The 26,614-nt window shown below is 34.3% G+C and overlaps 1 protein-coding gene across 1 annotated transcript; it reads left to right on the top strand.

Annotated features, from left to right (window-relative positions):
• The first annotated feature begins 1,934 nt into the window (after positions 1-1,934).
• LOC100917332 (SLAM family member 5) lies at positions 1,935-25,660 on the top strand. Its single transcript, XM_012548014.3, has 5 exons — positions 1,935-2,165; positions 13,365-13,715; positions 14,828-15,091; positions 18,770-18,886; positions 24,341-25,660. The coding sequence occupies exons 1-5, from the start codon at positions 2,117-2,119 to the stop codon at positions 24,355-24,357; spliced, it is 798 nt and encodes a 265-aa protein (XP_012403468.1). The 5' UTR covers positions 1,935-2,116; the 3' UTR covers positions 24,358-25,660.
• Positions 25,661-26,614: the final 954 nt, after the last annotated feature.

The following is a 26,614-nucleotide window of genomic DNA, read 5'->3' as shown; positions in this document are numbered from 1 at the left end:
ATTTGATTTTTATTATCATGAAAATTTTAATAAGTTTATTTCTATTGTTCATTTGTTTAAGAAATCGTGAATGATTTTTGTATATGGACAGGAGACATCTTGGGAAAGAAATTTCAAGATGATATTTTGCTCTGTTGAAAAAAAGCTTTTTTTGTTTTGTTTTGTTTTCAATAAATAACATACATCTTTCAGTCAGTTGTATGATGGTAAAATGTGATCCAGTGAGGAAAATTACCTGGGAAAACTTGCCTGCTTCCTACTAATATCTTCATTATGTATCATCTCAATGATTTTAGATAATTCTTGTAAAAATTTGCTAAGAACATTAGCATTTTATTCTGCAATTGTTACTCACTCAGTCACTTTTTTCAGTACTAATAAAGTCTAAGTTTGTTTATTTGTTTTTCTCAAACTCCTGATACATCCCCTTCCTTCAGGTATCTTGTGAATCAATCTATCAATGTCATAACAATTTTGTCACCTCTAATAAGAATATTTTTTCCTGTATATTTGCTCTAGTTCAAATGCTTTTTTCACCTTTGTTCTTTTTAAAGGTCCAGTAGAATGTAAAATTCTTTGAAATTAGAGATGATTTCATTCTTCTATAAGTATGTCCTGGACTTTGATGCTAGCATCCAATGATACTTCTTATCTTCAGCTCTTTTATACTTCTCTTCTACTTGCTGTCCTTCTATTTTCTGTATATTTTTCATTTATCACTTAAATACATCATTTATATTGGTGGATGAAATGAAATGAAAGATGAAATGTTATCAAAATGAAGCAGAGTCAGAAGAATATTATACATGATTATAAAAAATAAAATAGACATTTTAATAGAAGTAGAAATTGCAATAAATAAAATAAAATAGAAATAAAAGAATCTTCATTAATTATATTCAGAATTACTTTATTCAATTATATTTCTCCAATTTTTTAAAAAAGTGATTTTTATCTTCTCTCTCTCTGCTTCTCTGATTTGTGAGGTGATACTACTCATAATCTTCCATTACATTTTTTGTTAAGATTTTACAAACAAGTATATAAATTTGTATTACTGTTGCATTTAGCTGCCACTTCCATTATGTTGACATAAGTCAAGTGTTAAGTGCTGAGTACAATGCTTAGCATTTAGTTTATTGATTTATTGATTATTAACCAAGGAGATTTTTAGTTCATTTTGGTCTTCTTGTGATATTAGTTTAGACTGGGTAAGCTTTCCTTTGCATTACTTCATTTAAGTTTTTACTTACTTCAGGAGGTATACTTTATATACTTTAAATACTCACATTTTTCATGAATTAAATTATATCATTTTAGATTTCAGTTATAACAATGAATGAAGATATAAAAAAAATTTAGAAAGATTTAAAGTTACCAAAACCAAGATTATAGAGTCAGAAGAACAGGCTACACCAGTGTTATCACTAAATACAAAGAACAATTAATTTGATCTTTGACAAGTCATTTCACTCCTGTGAAGTTCCTCTTCCACGAAATGATGACACAAGACCAAATATTCTCTAAAGTCCTTCCCAGTTCCAAAGCAATGACAAACAAATGTACTATTCAGAAGTTAGACTTATTCTCTATGGCTCCAACAACCAGAACTAATAATCAATGTGGAGATGTTAAAAATCAATTAAAAAAATGAAGACAGTTTGACCACTATAACTGTCCCCCAAAAAATGAACAACATGCCTTGATAAGCAGTATATTCCTCATTACAAATAGTATTCATGGAAGAAATATGATGACAACTTATCAGAGATATTTTGGAAAGGAAATGAGCTGTAGTCCAGGGACAAGAATATGCATTTGATTTGAACTTAGAGAATGTTAATTCAAATTCCTGGTCAGAATCTCAAAGAATTCACTTCCTCAATTTGAACTTATTTCCTCAAAACATCATTACTCAAAGATCTCTTATATCTCTTTTGCCTCAATGCTTATGGTTCCCATGCTCTCTTAGTATTTCTACAATGCTAGAGCTCTGCTACTGGGAAAGCTTTTTCAGCAAAACATTACAAAGCTGAAAAAAAAAAAAAGGAAACCAAAACTGCAACTCATTTATCACTCTTATTGTTGTCTTCCAGGGATTAAGAGTGGAAAAAACATGGTCCAACTCTACTTCTGGTTCTCAGGCCTCTTTCTTCTGTTCATGGGTAAGTTCTGATTGTTGACACTTCTTTTCTATTGTCCACCAGCTAGCTATCTGCTTGGGAGGGAACATTGCTGAGTCATAATGGGTGTTTTAGGGCTGCAATGGCAACCTTTCTGTTTGTACTTTTAAATGATCATGCTCACCCCTATGTTTTCTATCTCTACTAAAATCTTAAGGAATTGAGCTGTCCAAAAGCATGGCCATCAGAAGAGGATGCAAATATCAAACCTGGCCAGCCTAATGTCTTCTCCTACTTTGAAGAAGACAGTATTCAAATTTATTTCTATTCAGAATTCACTCAGCCTCAGTGGGCATCTGATTCTCAATTACAAAATGAAAAGGATGAGTTTAGGACTCCTTCCAACTGTCATCTTCTATGGATCTATACTTATAGGAAATAGTCCTGGGATATATTCATTTGATCCTTACAATAGTTCTATGAAAGAGACAAAACATTTTTACACATTTTTTTTTTAAAGTTAAGGCCCACATGGGTTAGATAACTTTCTTTTAAATCTCCAAGTTAGTAAATGTCAGAACCATAACCCAAATAAAAAGTATCAGAGGCCCTAAGTATATTTCACATAGTAGGTGTATAATCAGTTTGTTATTTTGAATTGAAAATTTAATTGTCCAGTCTAGTTTTCATCATACCATGCTTCCTCTCTACTGTAAACTATATTCAAAAGCTGTCAAGCATTCTTTAACTAGTGAGATGAGACTATATGATATGCTGGGAAAAACACCACATTTAGAGTCAAAGGACCTAGCTCTGACTCTGACACTTAGGATGTATCCTTTGAAATGTCATTCCACTTATCTAGGTCTTAGTTTCTTCATCTATAAAATGGGAAATATACTCCATGACTTCTAACATCCTTTCTAATTTAAATTCCTAGCCCTTGAGAAATGAGTTTGAAGTTGTCCAATTTATTGTTAAATACACAGCTGTCACTCTATATTAAAGTGAATAATGAAGAACTGAGTATAATAGTTGAAATATAGGCAATAATAACAACCCCCCCCATGATTTTTTCCAATTCTTTAAGTTTTGCATACATGATACAAGTAGAGACTTAGAGAGATGAAGGGACATTCCCTACATCACAAAGCAAGTAAGCAGCAAAGTCAGTACTGAAGTCCAAGCTGGTGACCTTCTCTTTAGATAGTAGTTGTGGTCAACATCCTCCTCATCATTATCAGAACTAACTATTATTGAGCACATAGCACTGTTTCAGGTATTGTACTAAGAAAATAGTATAGGGTAAGTCCCTGGCCCAGTTGCTTCAAACTAACTACAAAGAAGAGACCTGGGAAGACTTTGTTGGACAGTAGAGAGATGTCACTGTCACTGTGAAAGACTCATCGTGTGGATTGTTCATATTTAAGGTGATTGATGATGTTTTTAAAATTTGATTTTCAGTATCTTTTAGAAACTGGATGGAACAAACAAGGTCAGTAACAGCAAGATTTCCTGAAAATGTGGAGCTAATATGCCTAGACTTCATTAATCTACTTGAGGATTTAAATTATACTTCCATTTATAATGAATCTCTTCTTTCTGGGGAAAACTTAAGCAGTAAACAGCATGTCTAATAAAGTCCATGATTCCATAAGATGGTCCATGCTAAAAATATATAAAGGTATTGTAAGAGGTTAAGTTGAGCTATGGACAACTATCTGCTAGTTCCTCATGGATTTTTGACTTCTTAAAATTGGGTGTGTCCATTTGACTGTCTCAGGCACATTTCTCTCTACTCTCTTCCTTAAAAGATCTCATTCACTCCCATGAGTACTTTTATTCTTTCTTTTGATTTTCAATTCTTTATAGCCAACAATTTCTCCCCAAAGTGCTAGACCCATTTCTAAATACTTATTAAATACCCGAGCTGATTGTATCAAACTCAAGTGAATTTGTCTACTTCCCTTTTCCTTGCCTAAAGAGGTGGGGAAAACTTGTTTCTTAACTTCTTTATTTTTGTTATTTTTGCAACTATATTGCCAGTTACTTAATCTCACAACCACAGCATCATCTTTAATTCTTCTCTTTTCCTCATCCCCACAAATAATCAATTCTGAAGTCCTTTTGATTTTATTTGTATATTGGAAAAAATTGGGTTAGAATAGAAGATGTATTAGTCATGGAGCCAGAGTTGAGGAATAGCTGATAAATAGCTTTACTCCCTATTGATTACTGTAAAAATATCAAGACCATCAAGGAAAGTCCTTAAGGGCACAATCACTTACAAGGGATTCATGAAATAGAATTGACCAGTTGCCCAGAATGAGAAATCAGGGAAGGGTTGCAATATAAATCATTGTAGGGATGAGATCACAGAGGGATCAAAGTATGGAAATAATATTCTCTCTTCTCTCTTCTCCTCTGCACTCACATTGTCCACACTTTAGTTCAATAATCTCACTTAGATTGTGGGAATAGTTCTCTAATTGGCTTTCATGCATCCAACTCTTTATCTTCTGTAAACCTTTCTTTAATCCTCTCTTTCTCCCTCCCTCTCTTTCTCCTTCTTTCTCTTCCTCTCCCTCTTCTCTCCCCCTTCTTTCTCCCTCTCCCTTTCCCTTTCCCTCTCCTTTTCCTTCTCCCTCTTCCTCTCCTCCCTCTTCCTTGCTCTCTCTCTCTCTCTCTCTCTCTCTCTCTCTCTCTCACACACACACACACACACACACACACACACAAATTATGGCAAGAATGATTGTTTAAATTTCTTCTATATAAGTTCTTCATCCTCCTCTTATGCCTCCACTATAAGTTTCCCCAAATAGTCTGTCATGGACCTTTTCTCTTCTTTATATATTTTCCCATCCTGATCTCATCTTCAATGGCTTCAATTAATAACCTTTAAAAAGATGACTTTCAAAGGTCTTTCTTCGCCCCAAACTCTCTTCAGAGACTAGTTTATTATGATTCTGCATATTCAAATGGCAGCTAGTTATTTCCACTTGGATGTTATTTATATTCTTTTCTAAATAAAGTATAGGAGGCCAGCCTAGAAGGGAATTAAATAAGAGACTACAACTATGCTCCTACTGCCTGTGGAAAATACCCAGTTTCTCAATTAATTAATAAGCATTTATTGATTCTTTTTTAATTTTTATAATAACTTTTTATATACAAAACATATGCATGGGTAATTTTTCAACAATGACCCTTGCAAAAACTTCTGTTTCAGCTTTTGCCCTCCTTCCCTCTACTTCCTCCCCATAGATGTTAAATATGTTAAAGAATAAAGCATTTATTAATTCTTACTAAGTTCCTGACCTAATGACTGGTTGTTTTGGTGACTGTGTAGACAGAGGGAAGTAATTTTTTATATCCTTTTAGTTTTAGAATTTATATTCTTTAAATTTATCAAAGTCTTTGCATTTTTTACACTTGAGATTGAATCACTATACAGGCCTAGCTTTAGAAGGCCAAAAGTAACTATAGTCTTTATGTCTGACCATTGTTGAGCCCAAATGGGCTCCTATTCTACTAATCTTCAAATCCATAAAACTTTGTACATACCATAGTGAAGGATTAAATTAGATTCTAACACAATTTGATTCATTTCAATAAATACAAATCAATTAGTTACTGTGTATAAGGTTCTGTGCTAAGTGCTGAAGATATATTCACTCAATAATCTTTTATTTTGTGTAGGCACTACACATAGCATTATGTAGACTATGCACCAGGAGCTGAACAAAAGACAAAAATGAAATCATCTCTAATTTCAAAGAATTTTACATTCTACTGGACCTTTAAAAAGAGTGTTCTACCACTAATGTACTCTTAGGAGTTGTAAACTAGGAGTCTTTCTGGAGATCATATCCTTTGACCCAGCAATACTACTACTAGCAAAAAATTAAAGAAAAATGAAAAGTACCTATATGTACAAAAATATTTATAGCAGCTCTTTATGTGATAGGAAAAATTTAGAAATTGAGAGGATGCTCATCAACTGGAGAATGATTGAAGAAATTTTGGTATATGTTTATGGTGAAATATTATGATCCAGTAAGAAATGACAACCAGGATGATTTCAGAAAAATGTGGGAAGATCCTCATGATTTGATAGCGAATATAGTGAGTACAACCAGGAGATCTTTGCACAGAGTTATATCAATATTGCAACGATAATCAACTATGAAAGACTTGATCAATACAATGATCCAAGGCAATTTTAAGAGATTCATGATGAAAAATGCTATCCAACTCCATAGAAGGAACTGATGAACTCTGAGTGCAAGTTAAAGTATATATTTTTCTTTTATTTTTTCTTGCCTTCTTTATTTTGCAACATGACTAATGTGGAACTATTTTTATATGATTATATATTTGATATCATATTGTTTGGCTTTTCAATGGGTGGAGGAGGAAGTATTCCAAACTTAAAAAAATTTAATGAATGTTGAAAAATAAATTAATTTAAATTTAACAAAGGTGTGTTCATGAAAAGCAGGTAGATAATAGGCTGAAGCAATTCAGGCCCTTAAGATTTTAGTGTATGACAGCAGCCACAGAACAGGAAAGGAGAATATTTGAAGAATATGTGTGTTTCAAGACCTGGTTTTCTCACTCAGATCAATGTGATGAGTGGACACTGTCCAAATCCTTTGATGTTGTTCCCTGTCCTCTTCTTTACGGTCCTGGGAAATATAGGTTAACCTGAGTTGGAAAAGGGAGTGAAGCACTTAGCTCTCAATAAAAAAGCTGCAGTAATTCTGGCAAAGAAAGATACCCCAATGAGACCATAGCAATAATCTTCAAAAAAAGTAGTAGGAGCTAAAAGGAAAAGTTCAGTGAATTTGGAGTCAGAATATTTCAATCCAGGCTATTGACAAGCAGCTCCATGATCTAAGAGAGTTTATATCCCATCTCTTGACTTCTCCTTTCTCATCTATAAAATTGGACATCTGTATGATGTGATTTTTTTAGATTTGTTTAGATTCCTCATCATCTAGTTCCTATGTAAGCTAGACACTAGCTCCAATGACTTGTAGACTCGCAGAACCATAATCTCACTTTAGGGTTTTGAGGACTGAAGGATCCTTGGAGGAGTCAGAATGCTGCTCTGTGTGAACAACAATCAGCTCTGGCTCATGACATTTCTTAGTGTAGAAATTCTGTAGTAAGTAGCTCCCAAAAATAATCATAGCTCACAAATAACAGGTTTTTACAGTTTATAAACTAGCAGAGGAAGGAAGTAGTAGGCAAGGCAAGAATTATTACGCCTATTTCACAAATGAAACAGGTGAAATGACTTGACCAGCTACCAAACTATACTCTTTGTTATAGCAGTATATCTACTAAGTCTTTATCCCAAAGAGATCATTAAAAAAAGAAAAAGGACCTATATGTACAAAAGTGTTTGTAGCAACTTTTTTTTTTTTTTAATGCTGGCAAGAGACTGGAAACTAAGTGGATGTCCCTCATTCTACAAGAAACAATCAACAGGATGATTTCAGAAAAGTCTGGAGAGGTTTACATTAATTAATAATAAGTGAAGTGAGTAGAACCAAGATAACAATGTACACAGCAACAGCAAGATTATGTGATGATCAACTTTAATGGACTTGACTCTTATCAACAATGAAGTGATTCAGGCCAATTCCAATAGGCTTGTGATGGAGAGAGCCATCCGCATCCAGAGACATGACTATGGGGACTGAATGTATATCACAGCAAACTATTTTCACATTTTTTGTTGTTTATGTTGTTGTTTGCTTGCTTGTTTTTTCTTTCTCATTTTTCTCCTTTTGATCTGATTTTTCTTGTGTGGCATGATAAATGTGGAAATATGTTTAGAATAATTGCACATGTTTAGTCTATATTGGATTACTTGCTGTCTAGAAGAGAGGGGAAGTGAAGAGGAGGAAAGAAAAATTTGGAACACAAGGTTTTGCAAGAGTAAATGTTAAAAAATTATCTTTGCGTGTATTTTGAAAAATAAAAAAGCTATTATTAAACATAAATCTATATAACATAAACATTAAAAAAAAAAAAAGACAACCAAAGTCACCCAACTAGTAAATGGAAGAATTAGAACCCAAGCTTTCTGACTACAAGCCCTTGCTCTTTCCTTTACATTAAATTGTCACTTGGAATACATGAAAATATTATTGTTTATCCTTCATTTTTCAAAGAGGACCAATGACAACAGGAGTAACTTCTTGACTTGTGTGTGAATTGAAATTAAGTGAAGTAGAGTTGACAAAGTCATCAGCTTCACTCTCTCTTCCAGATTTATAGAAGTGTAGTAGCAAAACAAAATTGAGAATGATTGATAATGGCCCAGGATGGTGGATGACTTAAGCATCTTCAATGTCAGACTAATCTCTAAGAGCTCTATAGATGCCTTCATGGCCCTTGGAATAAATTGCTCTCATCCACCCATTCCACCAGTTTTCATATGCTTGGGGCAGACGATGCTAATTCAGTCACATCTACAGTGACTTGGAACCTGTCAGTTCCCCTCAACTTGGTTTAGCCCATCAGTTCAAATGTGCTGTATAGAGAATTCAGGGAGGACTAGCACTATTTTCATGTACTATGGCCACATCCTGGTTAAAAAAATAAAACTGAAAATACAATTAACTCGGGAATGGAGAAAATTTTCAATGTGTATTTCATATACATCTTGACATACTTCATATAAGAGACCTCAATGGTCCTTTTACAAATGAAGAAAATTGAGACTATTTTTACTTTAATCTCTAAGAAAGATATCAGTACATAAAATAGTTTTCTTCCTGTTGATCTCTTAGATAATATCCATCATTAGCTCTGTAATGTGAAATGATCAAGTATCCTATGTTTCTCTTTGCCTCTAAGTGAATTTTTAGGCCTGTTCTCCAAATTCCTTGGTATATCTCTCTAATGAGAAAGAACCAGTGAGTCCTTCCATTCAGTCAAAACTTCTTTATGTCAAATACTTTATATTGAAATTACTTATAAGAAAAGGAAAATTAATCAAAAATCATGATTAAGCTCCATCCTGTAACAGGATTAGAGAAAAAACTACACTCTTCCCTTTCTATGTTATGGATTTTGAGGCCTGAATTCACTCACTTTAGATCAGTTACCTACAGTTAGCCACTTTCCTCATTATGATATATTTAATTTTATCCTTCTAAACTTTATATTAATTTAGAGTTATTTTGGATATACATTTCTCATTTATAAAATTACTTCTTTCTTATTGAATAAGATGGTTATAAATAATTTAATTAAGTTAATTATTATAATTAATATCAAAATAGAAATTATTGTTAAAATTACTACATAGATAATATATATTGAATTAAAGCTAAAGATATATCATAATTCATAATATTTTGATTATGACCAATGTCACAGAATGTTACCCTAAAGCTTCAGTAGCTGACTTATCCTTACTTGTTTGAAAATTCATTCTCAACTCATTCAACTCACTTCAGATAACAAAAGTCTATTAAACATTTTATTCCTCTTTCTCCCCAGAATTAATCCTTTCTCTTAATCTTCAGAAATTGTAAGAAATAATCTTTTGAGATTCTCTAAAGTACTTCATAAAATTCTCCTCATAAATTTCTCTTTATAACACTACATTTCAAATAATTTTAGCAAGGAAGAAGTTTCTCCTCACCATCTTCCTATATCTTCTCCACAGATTTTTCACAGATACTTATGAATCACAGACAAACTATTCCTCTTCTACCTTACTTCATGGAGATACATTGTACATTGAACCATTTTCTCAACTGACTTATTCTGTCTCTATAATCTCCACAGATACTTCATAGATCTTCAAGGATCATAGATAAAACATATATCTTTTTTTTCTGACTCCATAGAAAGAGACATTTAACATTAATTCATTTTTTCCAAATTACTTTTCATAGATTCCTATGTCTAACATAAAATATACCCGTTTCCCTGGCCCCACAGCAATTTCTCAACTGAACTCCAAATTTCCCATCTTAATGCTTTTTCTCATCATTTTATGTTGGAATCTTTACAAAGTGTTAAGCCATTAGAGTTGATAGAGACAATAATTATCTAATTTGGCATGGTTCAATATGATTGATTTGATCTTAGAAAGAGATATTTTGGGCCAGAACTTGAAACAAGGTACTAAGTATAACTGATAGAAACAATGCTTGTGTTCACACCTTTAGAGAGCTCATAAGTATCTAAGTACTCAATGGAATCCACACGTTTGGGAGAGTTCAGGGTTTAGAAAGAGATATCCGAATTCACACCTCCCTTAGGGCCAGAGAGCACCCCAGTCGATGTTCCCCAGAAACTCTCTCAAGAAAACTCCCCCAAGCTCTAAGAGCTTCCTCTATATATATGATCTCCCAAAGATTAACTCCGCCTTCTGGAGGGAGAGGGATTCTGGGTTATCTCCCAAAGTGCTCTCTGGCCCAAAGGGAGATGTGAATTGGGATATCTCTTTCTAAACCCTGAACTCTCCCAAATGTGTGAACTCCATTGAGTACTTAGATACTTATGAGCTCTCTAAAGGTGTGAACACAAGCATTGTTTCTATCAGTTGTACTTAGTACCTTGTTTCAAGTTCTGGTCCAAAATATCTCTTTCTAAGATCAAATCAATCATATTGAACCATATCAAATTAGATAATTATTGTCTCTATCAACCCTAATGGCTTAACACTTTGTAAAGATTCCAACATCTCCCCTTTTCTTTTGATTTAGAACATAGGCGATCATAACCTCCTTGACTTCTTAAGGAGATGAGAACTCCAAAAAGGTGATCACGCCTTCCCTGACATCTCAGGAAGGGAGATGAAAATACCAAAAGAAATAGAAAATCAAATCAGATTAGCAGGTTTCTAGAGGGGCTCACTTGAAACAAGATGTACATAAATCCATCAATATGGGAGGCATTACAAACAGTTACATAAGCACACAGAAATATAATACAATCTAGTAGCAATGTAACAAACAACATGAATTAACATGAGAATTTACACATTTACACATTGTCCATTAGTTCATGTGCCAGGAATCCAATGATTCCTGTAAGCTTTAAGGTAAACAACTTTTCATAACATGAATCAACATACAACATTATACATGTCCATAAGTCCTAAAAATAGTCCCAAAGAAATCCATTGTCTAATTTTATATGAATCTAATCATTCTACTGTTGCTCTTAAAGTTAAAGTAACATTGGGAGTCTGTGAGAGATGTTTTTGAAAGGGGGTTTCACTGGGAATATTACTTTGGATGTGATTCACTTGTTTTTGAAAGTTATCTACTTGTCACTGAATAGCAATTAAGTATTAAGACTGGTAACCTCTTCAATAATATTTGACTGATCACTTGAAGAAATATGACCAACTGCATTCTAGAATAATTTTCTAGCACTTGGTCCTAGTTGAATGATTGACCCTAAGAAGTAGTGATTAATGAATTGATCTCAACATGAAGGAAAGTTTCTAATGCAGTTTCACAGTTGTCTATGATGGTCTTGGTCCTAACATATAAATATATGTAATTTTTATTATATATATTTATATTATTATTATTATTATATATTTTGCTGAGGTCATTGAGGTTAAATGACTTGCCCAGGGTCATACAGCTAGGAAGTGTTAAGTGTCTGAGGCAGAATTTGAACTCAGGTCCTCCTGACTTCAGGGCTGGTGCTCTATCCACTGTGCCATCTAGCTGCTCCCTGACCAATCTATCAAAATAATGTAATTTTTCTACTCTCAAATAATTCCTGGGGAAACAAGACAAAGGAAGTTTCCATAATACTTTGTCCTGAAGGAATTAAATAAGACAGACTTGAAGAGAATTTTGGAACCCTCAAAGGAGCCACAGAACACAGATAACATAAGCATATTCAATAGGAAACTCCTTATAACTTCCTAGCAAATTATCATGCAGTATTTATTTGAGGAGTTTCAGTGTTGGGGAACTTACTATCTTCTAGGTAATGAATGCTCAGGTCAATGACCATTATTGCTCTTGATGTAAGTACAAAAGTAAGAGCAGAAAACTTTATCTGACAGAATCAGTATTTTATCCTTGCAGAATATACTCTCTCTATAATGACTAAGTAAACTTCCTTTGTTTACTAATATATGTATATATATATATATATATATATATATATATACATATACATATATGGTATTTATATAAGGCATTCTATTACACTTCTGGAATGGAATCTACAATACTTAATTCATAAAACTACGAAGTTTGGGGAATGAAATGTCAGGGGCCTATGAGTTAAACTTGGCTACTGTTATAGTCTCTCATTTCCATCTGCTGGACCAGGAACTTCTAGAGAGAACCCAGCTCCACTGTCAAGTACTCTTAAAAGAGTGCTGGTCGTTCTACCCTTGGATATCCTAGCTGGAATAGACATTAAGAAAATTTTTTGTACTTCCATGCACTTGTTGCTTTTACACATTGCAAATATAGAATACTGGAAATGGCATCAGGAAAACTTGAATTCAACTCTCACCTCTTATCCCTACTACCTAAAGGACACTGGACAATCTTCTTAATCTTTAAAATTTATCTAGTCAGTTATAGATGGATTATGTCTGAGTTGGTAGAAGGAACTCCTGCATCAACAAATATGCAAATTCTTGATGCACACTGATTATGTAATGCATTTATTTGGTGCACTAATATGATGCAAATTTTCATAAAGAAAATTGTCAGGATCCTCTTACATCCAAAAACTTCCAGAGGATGAAGAAAGAGAGGGAGATTTCACAGTATGATGCCTCCTCAGGGAATTAAATGATATGGAACTAAGAAGAATCAGCAGGTCTCAGAGTTTATATAATAAAACTCATATGCAAACAAATTCTTAGTACAACTTTCCCCAAAAGTTGCCATCACATCTCTTAAGAACTCCAATAACTGAGAATTTCATACTATATGAGGTTTCCCATATTTTATATATATATTTGTTGAGGCAATTGGGCTAAAGTGACCTGCGCAGAGTCACACAGCTAGGAAGTGTTAAGTGTCTGAGGCTAGACTTGAACTCAGGTCCTCCTGATTTCAGGGTTGGTGCGCTATCCATCTATCTGCACCCCCCCTCCCAATCTACTATCATAATGTATCTGAAATACTTATCCCAAATTATGGGCTGTGGTGCCAAGGGAATGCTATGGGATGAGAATCAAGTTTAATTGCTATTATAATTTCTCTTTTGCTTCTACAGAGGAGGCAAAAACTGCCAAAGAGAACACTGACCCAATAATGGTGATGGGAATTCTAGGAGAGTCAGCTATTCTACCTGCAGAAATACCACTTGGAAAGAAACTTGTGAACATTAATTGGTCTTCCCGTACACCTGTTGCTATTGTACAGCCAGATCCAGGAACATCATTCAAACTTATTATAACCCATCAAAATTATGTGGGACGACTGAATGTTATATCCTTGAATTATGATTTAAAGATTAGCCCCCTGAAGATGGAGGATGCAGGAAGCTACAGAGCTGACATAAATGTTCAGGCCGATACAACCAGCACCATGACTATCACCAAGAACTATTTGCTGCATGTCTACAGTAAGACTATAGTTGTGGACTTATAGAATGTTTGGGAAGGAACCAAAGAGATCCTCTAGTCCAACTCCTCACTTTTCATCCAAGGAAAATGAGGCTCAAAGAAGTGAGCCTAGTGGTAAAACATATCTAGTGGTCAAACTAACAAAAGAAATGGGGTTTCCCAATTTAGTTCTGTCTTGTTCTACTGTGTTATTTTTCAAGTTACTCCTCAAAAGAATACTAATGTGTTTAACCAAATGTTTCCTTGACCCTTAAGCAGCTATCAGTAAGAGATCTTGGCACTATACTAGAAAGTCTGAGGGGTAAGGGTTGGAAAGTACATGCATTTTGTCTTCAGGCAGCTCAAGCTTTTGCCCTTTCATCTCTAACTATTGGATCCTTCCTATTTGCCTGCAAACATGCCCATGTCTCCCTACTCCTTAAAAAAATACTTTTCTTTAACCTTTGTAAGGCATCTAGCTAATGTCTCATTAGTCTCCTACTATCAACTTCTAACCTTTGAAAAATGATAATTATGTCTAATGCCTCTTCTCTCATTAGTCACCATCTCATTTTTATAAAATACTCAAGCTCCAATTACTCTATGGAAATAGTCCTTTTTTCAAAGATCTTATAAATACCACATTTCATGTGTTTTTTAATCTTTTACCTCCTTGAACTGAACTCAGTCTTCAAACTGAACTCTGCAACATATATTATTGATGATTTCTATAATACTAAAATTTCCTTCTACTGAGTATTTTCTTTTCAACTAATTAAAAAAAATCAAACACTTTCTTAGTTGTCCTCTTGCTTTATTAAATGTTCCTTTCTTATCCCTTTCAGTAATTTTTCTTGTTATTTTTCACTATATAATATGGGTATTCTAAGATTCTGTGCTTGGTCCTCTTCTGTCCCTATACTTTTCCCACTTGATGACCTCATTCATTACCACTTTGTTGAAAATGACTCCCAAGTCTTCATCTGCTTGCCTTGAATAGAGGCTACTTTAGCAAGATTATTTCTCAAACTCACTTCTAAAGAGTTCAAAATTAGAAAAAATTAACAAAGTTTATGAAGAAAGTGATTTCATTATAGACTTATTCTTATGCCTTGTTTTTTTCATCCTATAGGACGACTGGCACCACCAAAAATTACTCAGACTTCCATGATCTCCAAGAACAACACCTGTAATATTACTCTGACATGCTTCGCAGAGGGAGGAGAAGATGTGAAGTACCAGTGGACCCCTCTGGAAGAACAAGCCATTGAGTCTAATGGGAAATCCAGTCTTTTCATCTACCGAAGACCTGAGGATGCTCACATAAATTATACCTGTACAGTCACAAACCCTGTCAGCAACAATTCTGAATCCATACTTGTTCATCTCTGTGCAGGTAATTATCTGTCCTTGTCTTTCTAAAATCTCAGCAACTATAACAAAGAGGCTTAAAGAGCTCTGGCCTTCAAAGAAACAGAGTCCATTTAAAGTATAATAGAAAGAGAGCCCATATCCAATAGAGCTTACAGACACTTTTCAGTTCAATTTAATTCAATGAAATAATCATTTATTACTACCTACTGTGGGATGAGCATGCTGCTATATACAAGGAACTAAAACAAAGACTCTGTCCTTATGAAACTTACAATGTTAAAAAAGGGACAGGAAACCAACACAACTCTAAAAATAGCACATGTAAAAATGCAAAACAAAGCATCATAGCACCAAATTTCAATGAAGGTTGCTATATACACTTGAAGGATTTGACATTTGAACAGGATTGTCAGAGATGGCTAAATTTCAGTTAAAGATTGTAATAATTAACATTATATAGTGCTTTAGATTTTTCCAAGGATTTTACAATCTTTCATTTGTATCTCACAACCCTAAGAAGTAGGCATTTTGAGTATTTTTAATCATGTTTTCCATGAGAGGAAATGAAGCCTCAGAGAATTTCACAGTCACATATCTAGCAAACAACTGATCACCAGTAAAATTTGTTAAGCATTCTACTTTGTGAAAAACACTGGAATAGGCAGAGGATAGAAAAACAAACTGAAATAATCTCTGACTTCAAGTTATTCTACCTAAAGGATTCCAAAAGAATATAAAAAAAACTTGAGTAAATGGAAGTAAACAATGTAGATTGGGGTAAAAGTGCAGATTACTGGGGAGATCTAGAAAGGTCTGTTGTATATATGATGGCATCAAAGTTGATCTTTGAGGGGAACTAAGGATTCCAAGAGACAAGAGGTAGGAATGAATGCATTTTAAAGTCAAGGACAGTCTTTGCAAAAGCACAGAGGCAGCAATTGGGGCTTCACCATTTGAGAATAAGTAACTCTGTTTGACTAAAACATAGTATGTGAAAGGAAGAAATATGAAATAAACCTGGAAAATAAAACTAGCTAAAGCCCAAAGTTAAAGTCTAAGAATTTTGTAAGGTATTCCAGAAACAATAGGGAAAATTTTTAAATGAGAGAATTATATAATTAATTTACTAGCTCTGTCAGAACTGATCAAAAGACAGAATGGAAAGAGGGAGATGAAATAGGATGTTATTGCAGTGGTCTAAGTGAAAGGTCATGAGGGCTAGTACTGGTGTGGTAATTCTTTGTGTGGAGAGAAGAAGGTGTGGAGATATAACATACAATATTTGGTGGCAGTCCTATGTGGGTTATGAGAAAGAAGAAAAAATTCAGGACAACATTCCCAATGCTCTCAATAGACATAATGGAAGTTTGTGAGAAGGATGGGTTTAGGGGACGGAAAATAAAGACAATTTTTAAACTTGTTGAATTCTAATTTTAAGTCACCCAGGTGAAACAGGCAGTTGAGGAGGAGAATCACTGTATAAAGATGACATCACCAAAGTGAGTATAGAGAGAGAAGAAAAGATATCCCAGGCCATGATACTCATGTCTAATAAAAAACCAGTAGTTATATAGTGATTTGATGTTTACAAAGCACTTTACATATGTTAACTGACTTGACAGTCATAACTCTGTGAAGAAGATACTGTTAACTCCATTTTAGAGAAGAGAAAATTGAAATAGGTGTAGTGACTTGTTCAGAGTCACATAGCTAGCTAATGTTTGAGATAGCATTCCAGCTGAGACCTTTCTGAAGCTAAATCCTGGGCTTTAGCTACTATGCTACTTAGTTGTGGGAGGTGAGTAGTGGATGGGAAAAGAGGGTAGTGACAGTAAAAAAAAAAAAAGAGAGAGAGAGAGAGAGAGAGAGAGAGAGAGAGAGAGAGAGAGAGAGAGAGAGAGAGAGAGAGAGAGAAGGCATTAAGCATGGGTGGTGATCTTGCAAAGGATACTGAGAAGGAATAATATCAGAAAAAGATCCAGAAAAAGATCCAGAAATCCCAAAAACCCAGCAAAGGGAGCATCTAGGAGTACTGGACAGTCATCAGTGTCAGACTTTGCACATAGGTCAAGAAGGAAGAAGATTGGGATAATACCATGGAATTTAGTAATTAAGCTATTGTTAGTAACTTTAGTTAGAGTGGTTTTTGTTGAGTGGTGAGGGCAGACACCAGATTCCAATAAATTTAGTGAGTGAATGGTAAGGAAGTAGCGCTGAGTCTTTCTTGGTGTTTATGAAAGAGAAGATATAGGATAATTTTTGAAAAAATTATAGAATCAAATGCAATTTTATAATTATGGGGAAGATCTGGATATATCTGTAGGCAGCAGACAAGGTCTTAAAAGAATAATAAAAATTAAAAAGGGCAGGGATGATGGAAAGGTCCAGCTGTTGTTGGAGGGGACAAGAGGTCTTCAGGGGGATCAAGGGCACAAGGAGAGGGGCTGGATTTGGCAAACAGAAGTATCACTTCTTCATTTAAGATTAGATCAAAGGAAGAGAAAATGAGGAAATGATTCTGTAAACCCCCAGATCTATATATCTGGCCTTACTCTGTCCCACTTCAGTCTCACATCAATAACTGTCCATTGGATTATTTAATAATGGATGTCTTCTAGTCACCTCAAACTCAACAGAGAACTCAATATGGTTCTCTCCATATCATCATTCTTGTGAACTTTTACAGTTTTCACCATGATCCTACAAGATCTCATCAGTTCCCATGGATTTAATTACTATCTCTATGCTGGTGATTCTCAAATTGACTTCTTCCACCTCAGTTTCTCTGCTGACATCCAATCATGCATTCCAACTATATATTTCAGGGATCTCAAATTAGATGTTTAGTAGACCTCATAAACTCAAATTGTCCAGAGACTATGAAAAAGAGTTTGTTAACAAATAGAACAAGACTTTCAGAGACCAAAGTAAAAGGAAAGAACAGAAAAAATTGGGATTTAGAAGGCACGCAAAGTAAAAATAAATGGGGAGCTAGGAGCAGATAAAAGTAGCAGAGAACATGAATTTTATCATATTTTGACTATGAAACAGGTATTTTGAAGGAGGACAGAGTTCAATTGTCACAGGAAGATAGACTGTTCAACCTTTCCTAATAAATAACAATACAGGTTTAGGTGTACATTTGTTTTGGCAAGGTAGCAGGATGAGGAGGTTCCAACAACTTCATAAGGAGATGCATGGTGTTACCTAGGTTAGATGGAGGCAGAATGTGAATCCACATCTTAATTCTAGAACCAGCATGCTATTCACTATATTATGCTGCCTCTCAAGAAGAGGGAAAAGGACATTCTAGGAGGAGCATGAAGGACAATGTTTTATCAGGCAGAGATGAAAAGGAACCATAGTTCAAAGTATGAGCAAAATCATGAAGGCAAATGAGTCTTACTCATTAGGCAATAAAGACCCAAAGAAGATTTTTGAGGCAACAAGTTACACAACTAAATCTATGCATAAAGTTTCCCAGTCTGTAATACAGATTTCTAGGAGAGTAAAACCTCAATCTGTTTTATAGACCATACTCCTCATCACTGGGAAAAGTTTTTCTTGGACCCTGGGTAGATGTGGCTCTGGCAGGAACCCAGGATTCAGCTAAGTCCACTCACCTCTTGAGTCTGTCCAGTGAGGAATCTGATCAAAACAAAGCCAAACGCAGCCTAAGGTCTCAACCACTCTTTGCCAGATTGCCTTTCAGGTACTTTTGATCCTTCCTGCTGCATACTCCTGTCTGTCTTGGTAAAGCTGGTTCTCATCACTTTGGTTGGAGTGGGTTTTTACCTATGGCCCAAGATAAAACAAGGTAGGATTTTCTGGGAGACAATGCAAAAAAACATACCTTCTCTGGGTTGGAATTCCGATTTCCTTGAGGTCTTTAATATTGAGGAAGAGGAGAAAGAGGAATCTTTAGTACATCCCCTCACCCACTTCCCCTTCCTTCTCAATCATCTCCCTAACATTACTATATTATAATATGCATTCTATATTTGTATAGCATTTTATAATTTTCAAAGCTCTTTTACACAGCTGGAAAGCTCTTACTAATTGCCAAGTCAAAGAATCAGAGTGTCTGACTGGAAAGCGATAGCAGATTAGGGAGCCAACCTATACCTGAATGAAAATGACAGTATATACCTTCCCTGAGGTTATCCGGCTTCTGCTTGAAGATTTCCAGAGAGATGAAGCCTGTGATCTTTCTAGAGAGATCATTTCACTTCTGAATTCTCCTAATTAGTAGCAAGTTGTTGTTTTTCCTTACATGGAGATTAAATCTGTTTCTGTGCAATTTGTACTCATTCATTCCTATTAGTTCCATCCTATGGGGCCAGAGTAGATCTAATCATTCTTGTGCATGACATTACCTAAAATAATCCAGGACAATTACCATATTCTTTCAGACTTCTCTTTTCAACCAATCCTCATACAACATGATCCTGAAATCCTTTCCCATTCTGATCTCCCTCTATATGCACTCCAGACATTCTTTTTTTCTTGATTGATACTAGCTTATTTTCCCAAATTCATGAAAGGATAGTTTTTAACATTCATTTTGTAATATTTTGCATTCCAAATTTTTTTGTTCCTTCTCTTACCTCCCCCTAAGACAACTAGTAATCTGATATAGGTTACACAGGTATAAAACTTTTAACCGTATTTCCATATTTGTCATGTTGTGGAAGAAAAATCAGACAAAATAAGGGAAAGAAAAAGCAAACAAACAAAAATGGTTAAAAATACTATGCTTTGATTCACATTCCATGTTCATAGTTCTCTGGATGTAAATGGCATTTTCCATTCCAAGTTTATTGAATTATTTTGGCGCTCTGTGTTGCTGAGAAGAACTAACTCTATTATAGTAGATCATCCCATAATCTTGCTGTTACTGTGCACAATGTGCTCCTGATTCTATTCACTTCATTCAATATCAGTTCATGTAAGTCTTTTTGAAATCAGCCTGCTCATCATTTCTTATAGAACACTAATATTCGATTATATTTCTATTATCATAACTCATTCATACATTCCCTGTTTGATGGGCATCCCCCAATTTCCAGTTTCTTGCCACTATAAAAAGAGCTATTATAAACATTTTTGCACATATCAGTCTTTTTTCCTTTTTTATGATCTCTTTGAGATACAATTCTAGCAATGAGATTGTTGGATTAAAGCTTTGCAGAGTTTGATAGCCTTTTGGGCATAGTTTCGAATTGCTCTCCAGAGTGGTTGGATCATTTCACAGCTCCCCCATGAAGGTATTAGTGTTTCCCCGCATCTTCTCTAATATTTATCATTGTCTTTTCCTGTCATCTTAGGCAGTCAGATAGGTGTGAATGGTACTTCAGAGTTGTCTTAATTTGCATTTCTCTAATCAAAAGTGATTTAGAGCATACTTTCCTATGATTATAAATGGTATTAATTTTTCATCTGAAAATTATCTGTTCATTTCCCTTGATCAATCGATCCCTGCATAATTTTAACCCATTAATCTATTTCCTAAAATGAGGTGTCCAGAATTGAACACAACAATACAGATTTGGCCTGATTAAGACAGAGTACAAATAGATAAACATATAAAGATAGTTCTATATAACAGATATATGGACATATACACACATCTAAATGTAGTATAGGTATTATATACATGTCTATACAATATACTGCATATGCACATATATATACACATACAGATATAAAGTCTATATATTATAGAGATATACATATGTAATATGTATTAACATGTATATATACATAGAATAAAGTACAGATATATACAAATATATATGTATTGACATAGCTATACTCTATCCTAATATGTATCCTAATATGCCATTATAATATACATCAGTAAATAGATATTTCAACATATCTATGTATTTTTTATCTGTATAAATATACATGGATATAAGAAATAGATATAGATTAGGCAACTGGCAGAAAAATTGACAGAGAAATATGCATGGAGTTAGGAAAACTTTGTTCAAATATGACCTCAAACACTTGTTTGCTGTATGAGCCTGGGCAAATCACATAATGTCTCTAATTGCCGCAGTTTTCTCAACTATAAAAGAAGGAAAATAACAGCACTTTTCTCACAAGGGTTGTTGTGAGAATCAAAAGACATATTTGTTAAGTGCTTAGCACAGCACTTATCATATAAATATTCTATAAATGCTTATTCCCTTCCCTCTTATTTAGATGGATATAAATGCAGATACAGATGTATATATAGATGATATAGATACGATAGTAAGGAGATAAATTCATATATATATATGTGTGTGTGTATGTATATATACACATATATATAATTCATATTCACATACAATAAATATCTGTATACACACCCACTATACATGTAGTATCCTGGACACTATGCTGCTCAGTTCAAAAGAGTATCCCATTACTTTTTGTGGTTGCTATTACACTGTTAATTCATATTGAATTTACAATTCACTAAAATCTAAAGATGTTTTTCAGACAAATTGTTATATAACCTCCCTTTCTCCATCTTTGCTCTTGAAACTTTTTTTTTATCCAAGTATGAGATTTTACAGTTTTCACTTTTGAATTTCATTTTATTAGCTTAAATCCAAGTCCAATGTTCTACCCTGGCTAGAACTTTTTTTTTCTTTTTTGCTGAGGCAATTGGGGTTGAGTGACCTGCTCAGGTCAAGAAGCTTCTTTTTCCAATTTGTCTTAGCTATAAACCCCCCATCAGTCATTTCTGTTCTGTCCTTTTTGCAAAATATACATTGAATACCACTGCCTTCTCTCTTCTATTATCACGGAGGTGGGGAGGAGGGGGGAATAAGATTTTGCTAAGTATCTATTATATAGTAGGTACTGTGCTAAGTGTTTTACTTATATTACTTCATTGTAGGGATGATTATGATCCCCACAAAAACCCCATGAGATACATGTTATTATTATCTCCATTTTTGTGGTTGGGTGAACTGCGGCAGACAGAGGTTACCTGAATTGTACAGAGTCATACAACTATTAAATGTTTGAGGCCAGATTTAAATTCAGGTATTTCATACTCCCAGGATAGGAATTTTTTTATTTAACAAATAATTTTCCCCTTATTAAGGAGACTCAAAATGAGAAAATCCAAAGAAATTGACCTCAGTTTTGCTCTGGAACAAAGAAAAGCAGTTAGAGCTCAGGTCCTGTGTTCCTTCTCCTTAGGTCCCTCAGGAGGTTCAGTGCCAGATCCAGTCTGTATTTCCCAGGAGGACCTGAGTTCAAGTCCAGCCTCAGATATCTTCTAGTTGTATGACCCTGGTTGTTATGAGCCAGAACTTGAAACAAGGTGTTAACTCACTAGAGTTGATAGAAATAATGCTTAGGAAATCGTTTCACACATTAGAGCTCACACCTTTAAGAGAGTTTTTTTTTTTTTTTTTTTTTTTTTTTTTTTTTTTTTGTGGTTGTTAATACCTTTCTTTCCCGTCTCTTAATCTTTAATACCTCTAACATGATCTTTGCAAGACCATTTCTTTGCATTTAACTTCCATTGCTTTCATCTCTTTTTTTTTTATCTGAGCTGCATCCCTGTGCATCCACAACTTCTCTTTTTCCTTCTTAAAAAATTATTTTTCTTTGTAAATTCAGAATTTATCCTATCACTCTTGGAGTCATTCTCCATATAAACTTTTAAAAACCTATAAAATATTAACTATCCTTTCTCTAAATCTGTTTTCCAAAAACCTAGGACGTATGTCAGGCTGTTCCAACATCTTTTACTCTCTCACAAATTCTAAGATGAAGTACAATAGTAATTTCTACTCATAATTTTGTTGTTATCATAATTTCTATTTCAGTAATCAATTTCTTCTTGTTGATGAAAACCGGGCGCAAAATAGAAATTGCTCATTATTTGTCCCCTTCCTCTTTGAAGGGTGGAATGATCATTAAAGCAAACCAAAAAAATTATTGGCTATTTTGCTTTGGGAGGAAAAAAAGAGATTTAAGAGCATTTAAATAATCCATGTTCTTCATCACTCAACTATTATGCTTCCTCCAGTGATGAAGATGGAATGGGCTAACTCAGGACATAATCTTCCTTACTGGAGATCTACAAGAAAAGGCTGAATGAACACTTTTCAAGAAGTGGAGCTCAGGGTTAGAGGAATCAGTCTCTGAAATTTCTTCCTAGTCCGAGATGCCATGATTTTGTGAGACACAAAAGTAATGCACAAAACAAAGACTATTCATTTTGAAATCTGAGAGCTGTAAGTCTAACTTTGAGGAAAGAGAAACAGAAATATTCTTTCCTACCTAAATAAATCTTTCCTGTGTTAATTCTTCTTTTGTCTGTTACTCTCTGGAAAGCTAAAGGACTTTTGAGAGGAAGGAGTCAGATTTCGTATAACCAAGATAGTTGAAGATAAAAATCAAACAATTCAAAGATATTATCAGAGAGAAAACTCTCAAGATTGAATTTACACCATTGTGTCTGAAGTCTTGTTACACAAGTTATAGCCATTAGGTCAAATTTGTAGTATGTGCTGATAATATATAGAATCTCACATCCATCACAATAGCTGCTCAACCTCACTTGGTGCCTGTTAGCCTTGGAAAAAAGTGAGGAGAAATACTTTTCTAAAAGAAGATAATCCTCAGGGCAGAGGGCTTCCTGAAAATCTGAGCACTCTGTTCAGAAAGAATATGACCCTGCAAAGATAGCAGTAATCCCAACCAAACAAGGCAAAAATCACTTCACTGGATCTTCAAATCTCAACTCGAGAGGTATAGGGCTACATTGTGCCAAGCTGAATCAAGCATCAACTGTGGCAGGGTGGGGAAAGAAGTATGGGATAGTGAAAAGAAAAACACATTTATTCAGCATTTACTCTATGGCAGGACTGTGATAAGCCCTGTACAAATCTCATTTGATCTTCACAAGTGGGGGAGGTAGATTCAATTACTGCCACATTTTACAGTTGAGGAAACTGAGAAAGATGGTGATTAAGTGATATATCCAGAGTCATCCAGCTAGTGACTGAAGCCAGATTTGAACTCGAGTATTCTTAATTCCAAGATCAGCATCCTATCCACAGTACCACCTAGCTGCTTCTGGACAAAGGGTAAGAGTGTACAGACCTGCCTCTAACAAGTTGTGTGACTTTGGGCAAGTGATTGTCCCTTTTGGGAAAATCTGATCTATAATGTAGGAAGACATTGGACTAGATTATTTCTAAGGTCATTTCCAGCTTCTATCATTCTATGACTATATGCATTTGCTATCTTTCAGAAATTGCCTCATCATGACAAGCAAGGAATGAATGGTCCTTCTTCTCAGAAGACTTGGATTAGAAAGATATGAATCTCTGAGCATGGATCAGCTTTGTGATACCCTAGAAAAAGGGGGGGGGGCTGAAATTTATTCTAATTCTACTTTTGTGAAAAGAATATTGTACTATATGAGGACCAAAAATTCAAAGAAATCTCTAAGATTCTTTGTCTGTGTCTAGACTTGACTAGATAGTTGTCAAAGAATGGTCTAATATGAATCACAGCCATCTCAGAACTGGAAATAACTTCATTGAGCTCATCTATTTCAGTCTATATGAGGAAAGGGATCCCCTCAACAACAAACCCAAGAAGTAATCATGCAGTCTTTGCTTAATTGTTGATGAGAGGAGAACCCCGTATATCTATTACACTTTTGAATGGTACTAATTGTTAGGAAACATGATCTTGCTTTAAATGAAAAATGTGCTTAACTTTCAGCCATGAGCTTAGTACTGCCATAACCAAGTAGAACAAATTTAATCATACATCCACATTATGGCTCTTTAGATACTTAATCCAAGTTTCAAGACTGGAATACTTTATGTCCTGCTGCTTAGAAGTAATTCTGGATTGGTGGAGAAAATGACTCAAAATCACTTCTGAAAGGCAGAGTTGGTGTAAAAGCTTTAGAAAGGGAATTCTTCATTTCTCTTCCAATATGGATTTATATAATCCCAAACTCGCTATAGAAGAAACCCATGAAAAGAGAGAAAAGATTTAAGTAAGCAGCAGACCGGTAGAAAAGCTTAGAATTCAATATATTCCAGATATTCAACTTGCCTCCCTAAAGATTTCAAAGAATTTCTCCTACATTGGAACTGGGGTGCCACTTAATTGGGTTGACTATTGGATCTTAATGAGTGAGTTTTCTCTGTGTACTAGCTAACCTATATGACTTCTCCAATTTCTATTTGCTATCTGCTTAACTAAATGGATTTACTTACTGTTTTACTATTTGTGAATTGGGGATTGATTACCTGTAAAGAATCAAGCCTGAGGGTATAAACTTGAGATCACCCTTTTCCCTTTTTATGAACAGTGACCAAGAAATTGTCTTTAACTTAAAAATCATGCCTTTGACTAGAAATATTTAGGAAGGCAGATAAATATAATTCTCATCTGGTATATAAGTATGCTATCTTAAATTGCTGTGGCCAGATTTGTGGCCCTTTCACCTGCTCCCTCAAGGCTTAAATCAAATCCTCTTTTTTATGAACATGTATATCTTATCTGAACATACTTATCTTTATATTTTAAAATAAATATCATACCTCCCCTTCCAAGTTTTATCGTCCTCACTTTTTTGTGTCAAGAGGAAGATATTAAAGCTATAGGATTAGAATTTATACTGTAAAATAAATGTTTCATGGAATCTTGGATATAAAATTATTTTTATAGACTGATTTAGTGCCTATAATCTATATTGCCTCATTCCAGAGGATGTTGAGAGAAACAAAGAAACAGAGACCTGAAAGTGGTAGGGGAAAATTAGTTTTAAAACCTAACTCCAAGATTAAAATGGAGATTTTTTTTTAATATAATGGGTTATGTGTTGGCAGGTTTGATAGAGCTGAAATTACCCTTTGGTATATCTTTTTGATTCAGTTTTCAGTTTGATTTAGCCCTAGTATATGCAGAAATGGATGGGGAATAGTTTCTGATTTTAGCAAGTAAATACTTGTTATAAATAAAGTTCTTTTTAATTAATTTTATGGTCTGCAAATATTTCATAGTGTTCCAATCTGAAACCTGAATTATTAGATTGTGCCATCAGGCAAATCAACAATCTTATTGTTCTCAAAGTTAAATGGGAGAAGACTGACAAAGAAAAATTTGAAGTCTTGAGATAATCATATACTAGATTATAGCATTCTTTGACCTTTTATATTTTAACTATATAAAGTACTATCTCAAGAGATCAGAAAGGCCCTAGCACTATAAAAGAATGTGACAAGGATAAAACAAAAACAATAAACAAATTTAATTTTATATAGCACTATAAGGTTTGGGGGAAAGTACTTTATAATATCTAGGATCCTTTACTTTATTCTTAGTGAGAATTTTAGAAAAGGTTGATCATAAGGAAACTGAAAATAAATTGGTTTTGTATGTTCAAAGATCAATACATAAATATTTTAGGAATTTAAGGACTGTATCTTGAAGGTGGAGAGACAAATAATGGACTTAGTAACAAGTTAGGTGAAAAGTATCATGCTTTTGGTGGTGAAGATCA

This window comes from Sarcophilus harrisii, chromosome 4 (assembly GCF_902635505.1).
Source record: "Sarcophilus harrisii chromosome 4, mSarHar1.11, whole genome shotgun sequence".
NCBI classification, from domain to species: Eukaryota; Metazoa; Chordata; class Mammalia; order Dasyuromorphia; family Dasyuridae; genus Sarcophilus; species Sarcophilus harrisii.
This window is presented reverse-complemented; position numbering and strand designations above follow the sequence as displayed.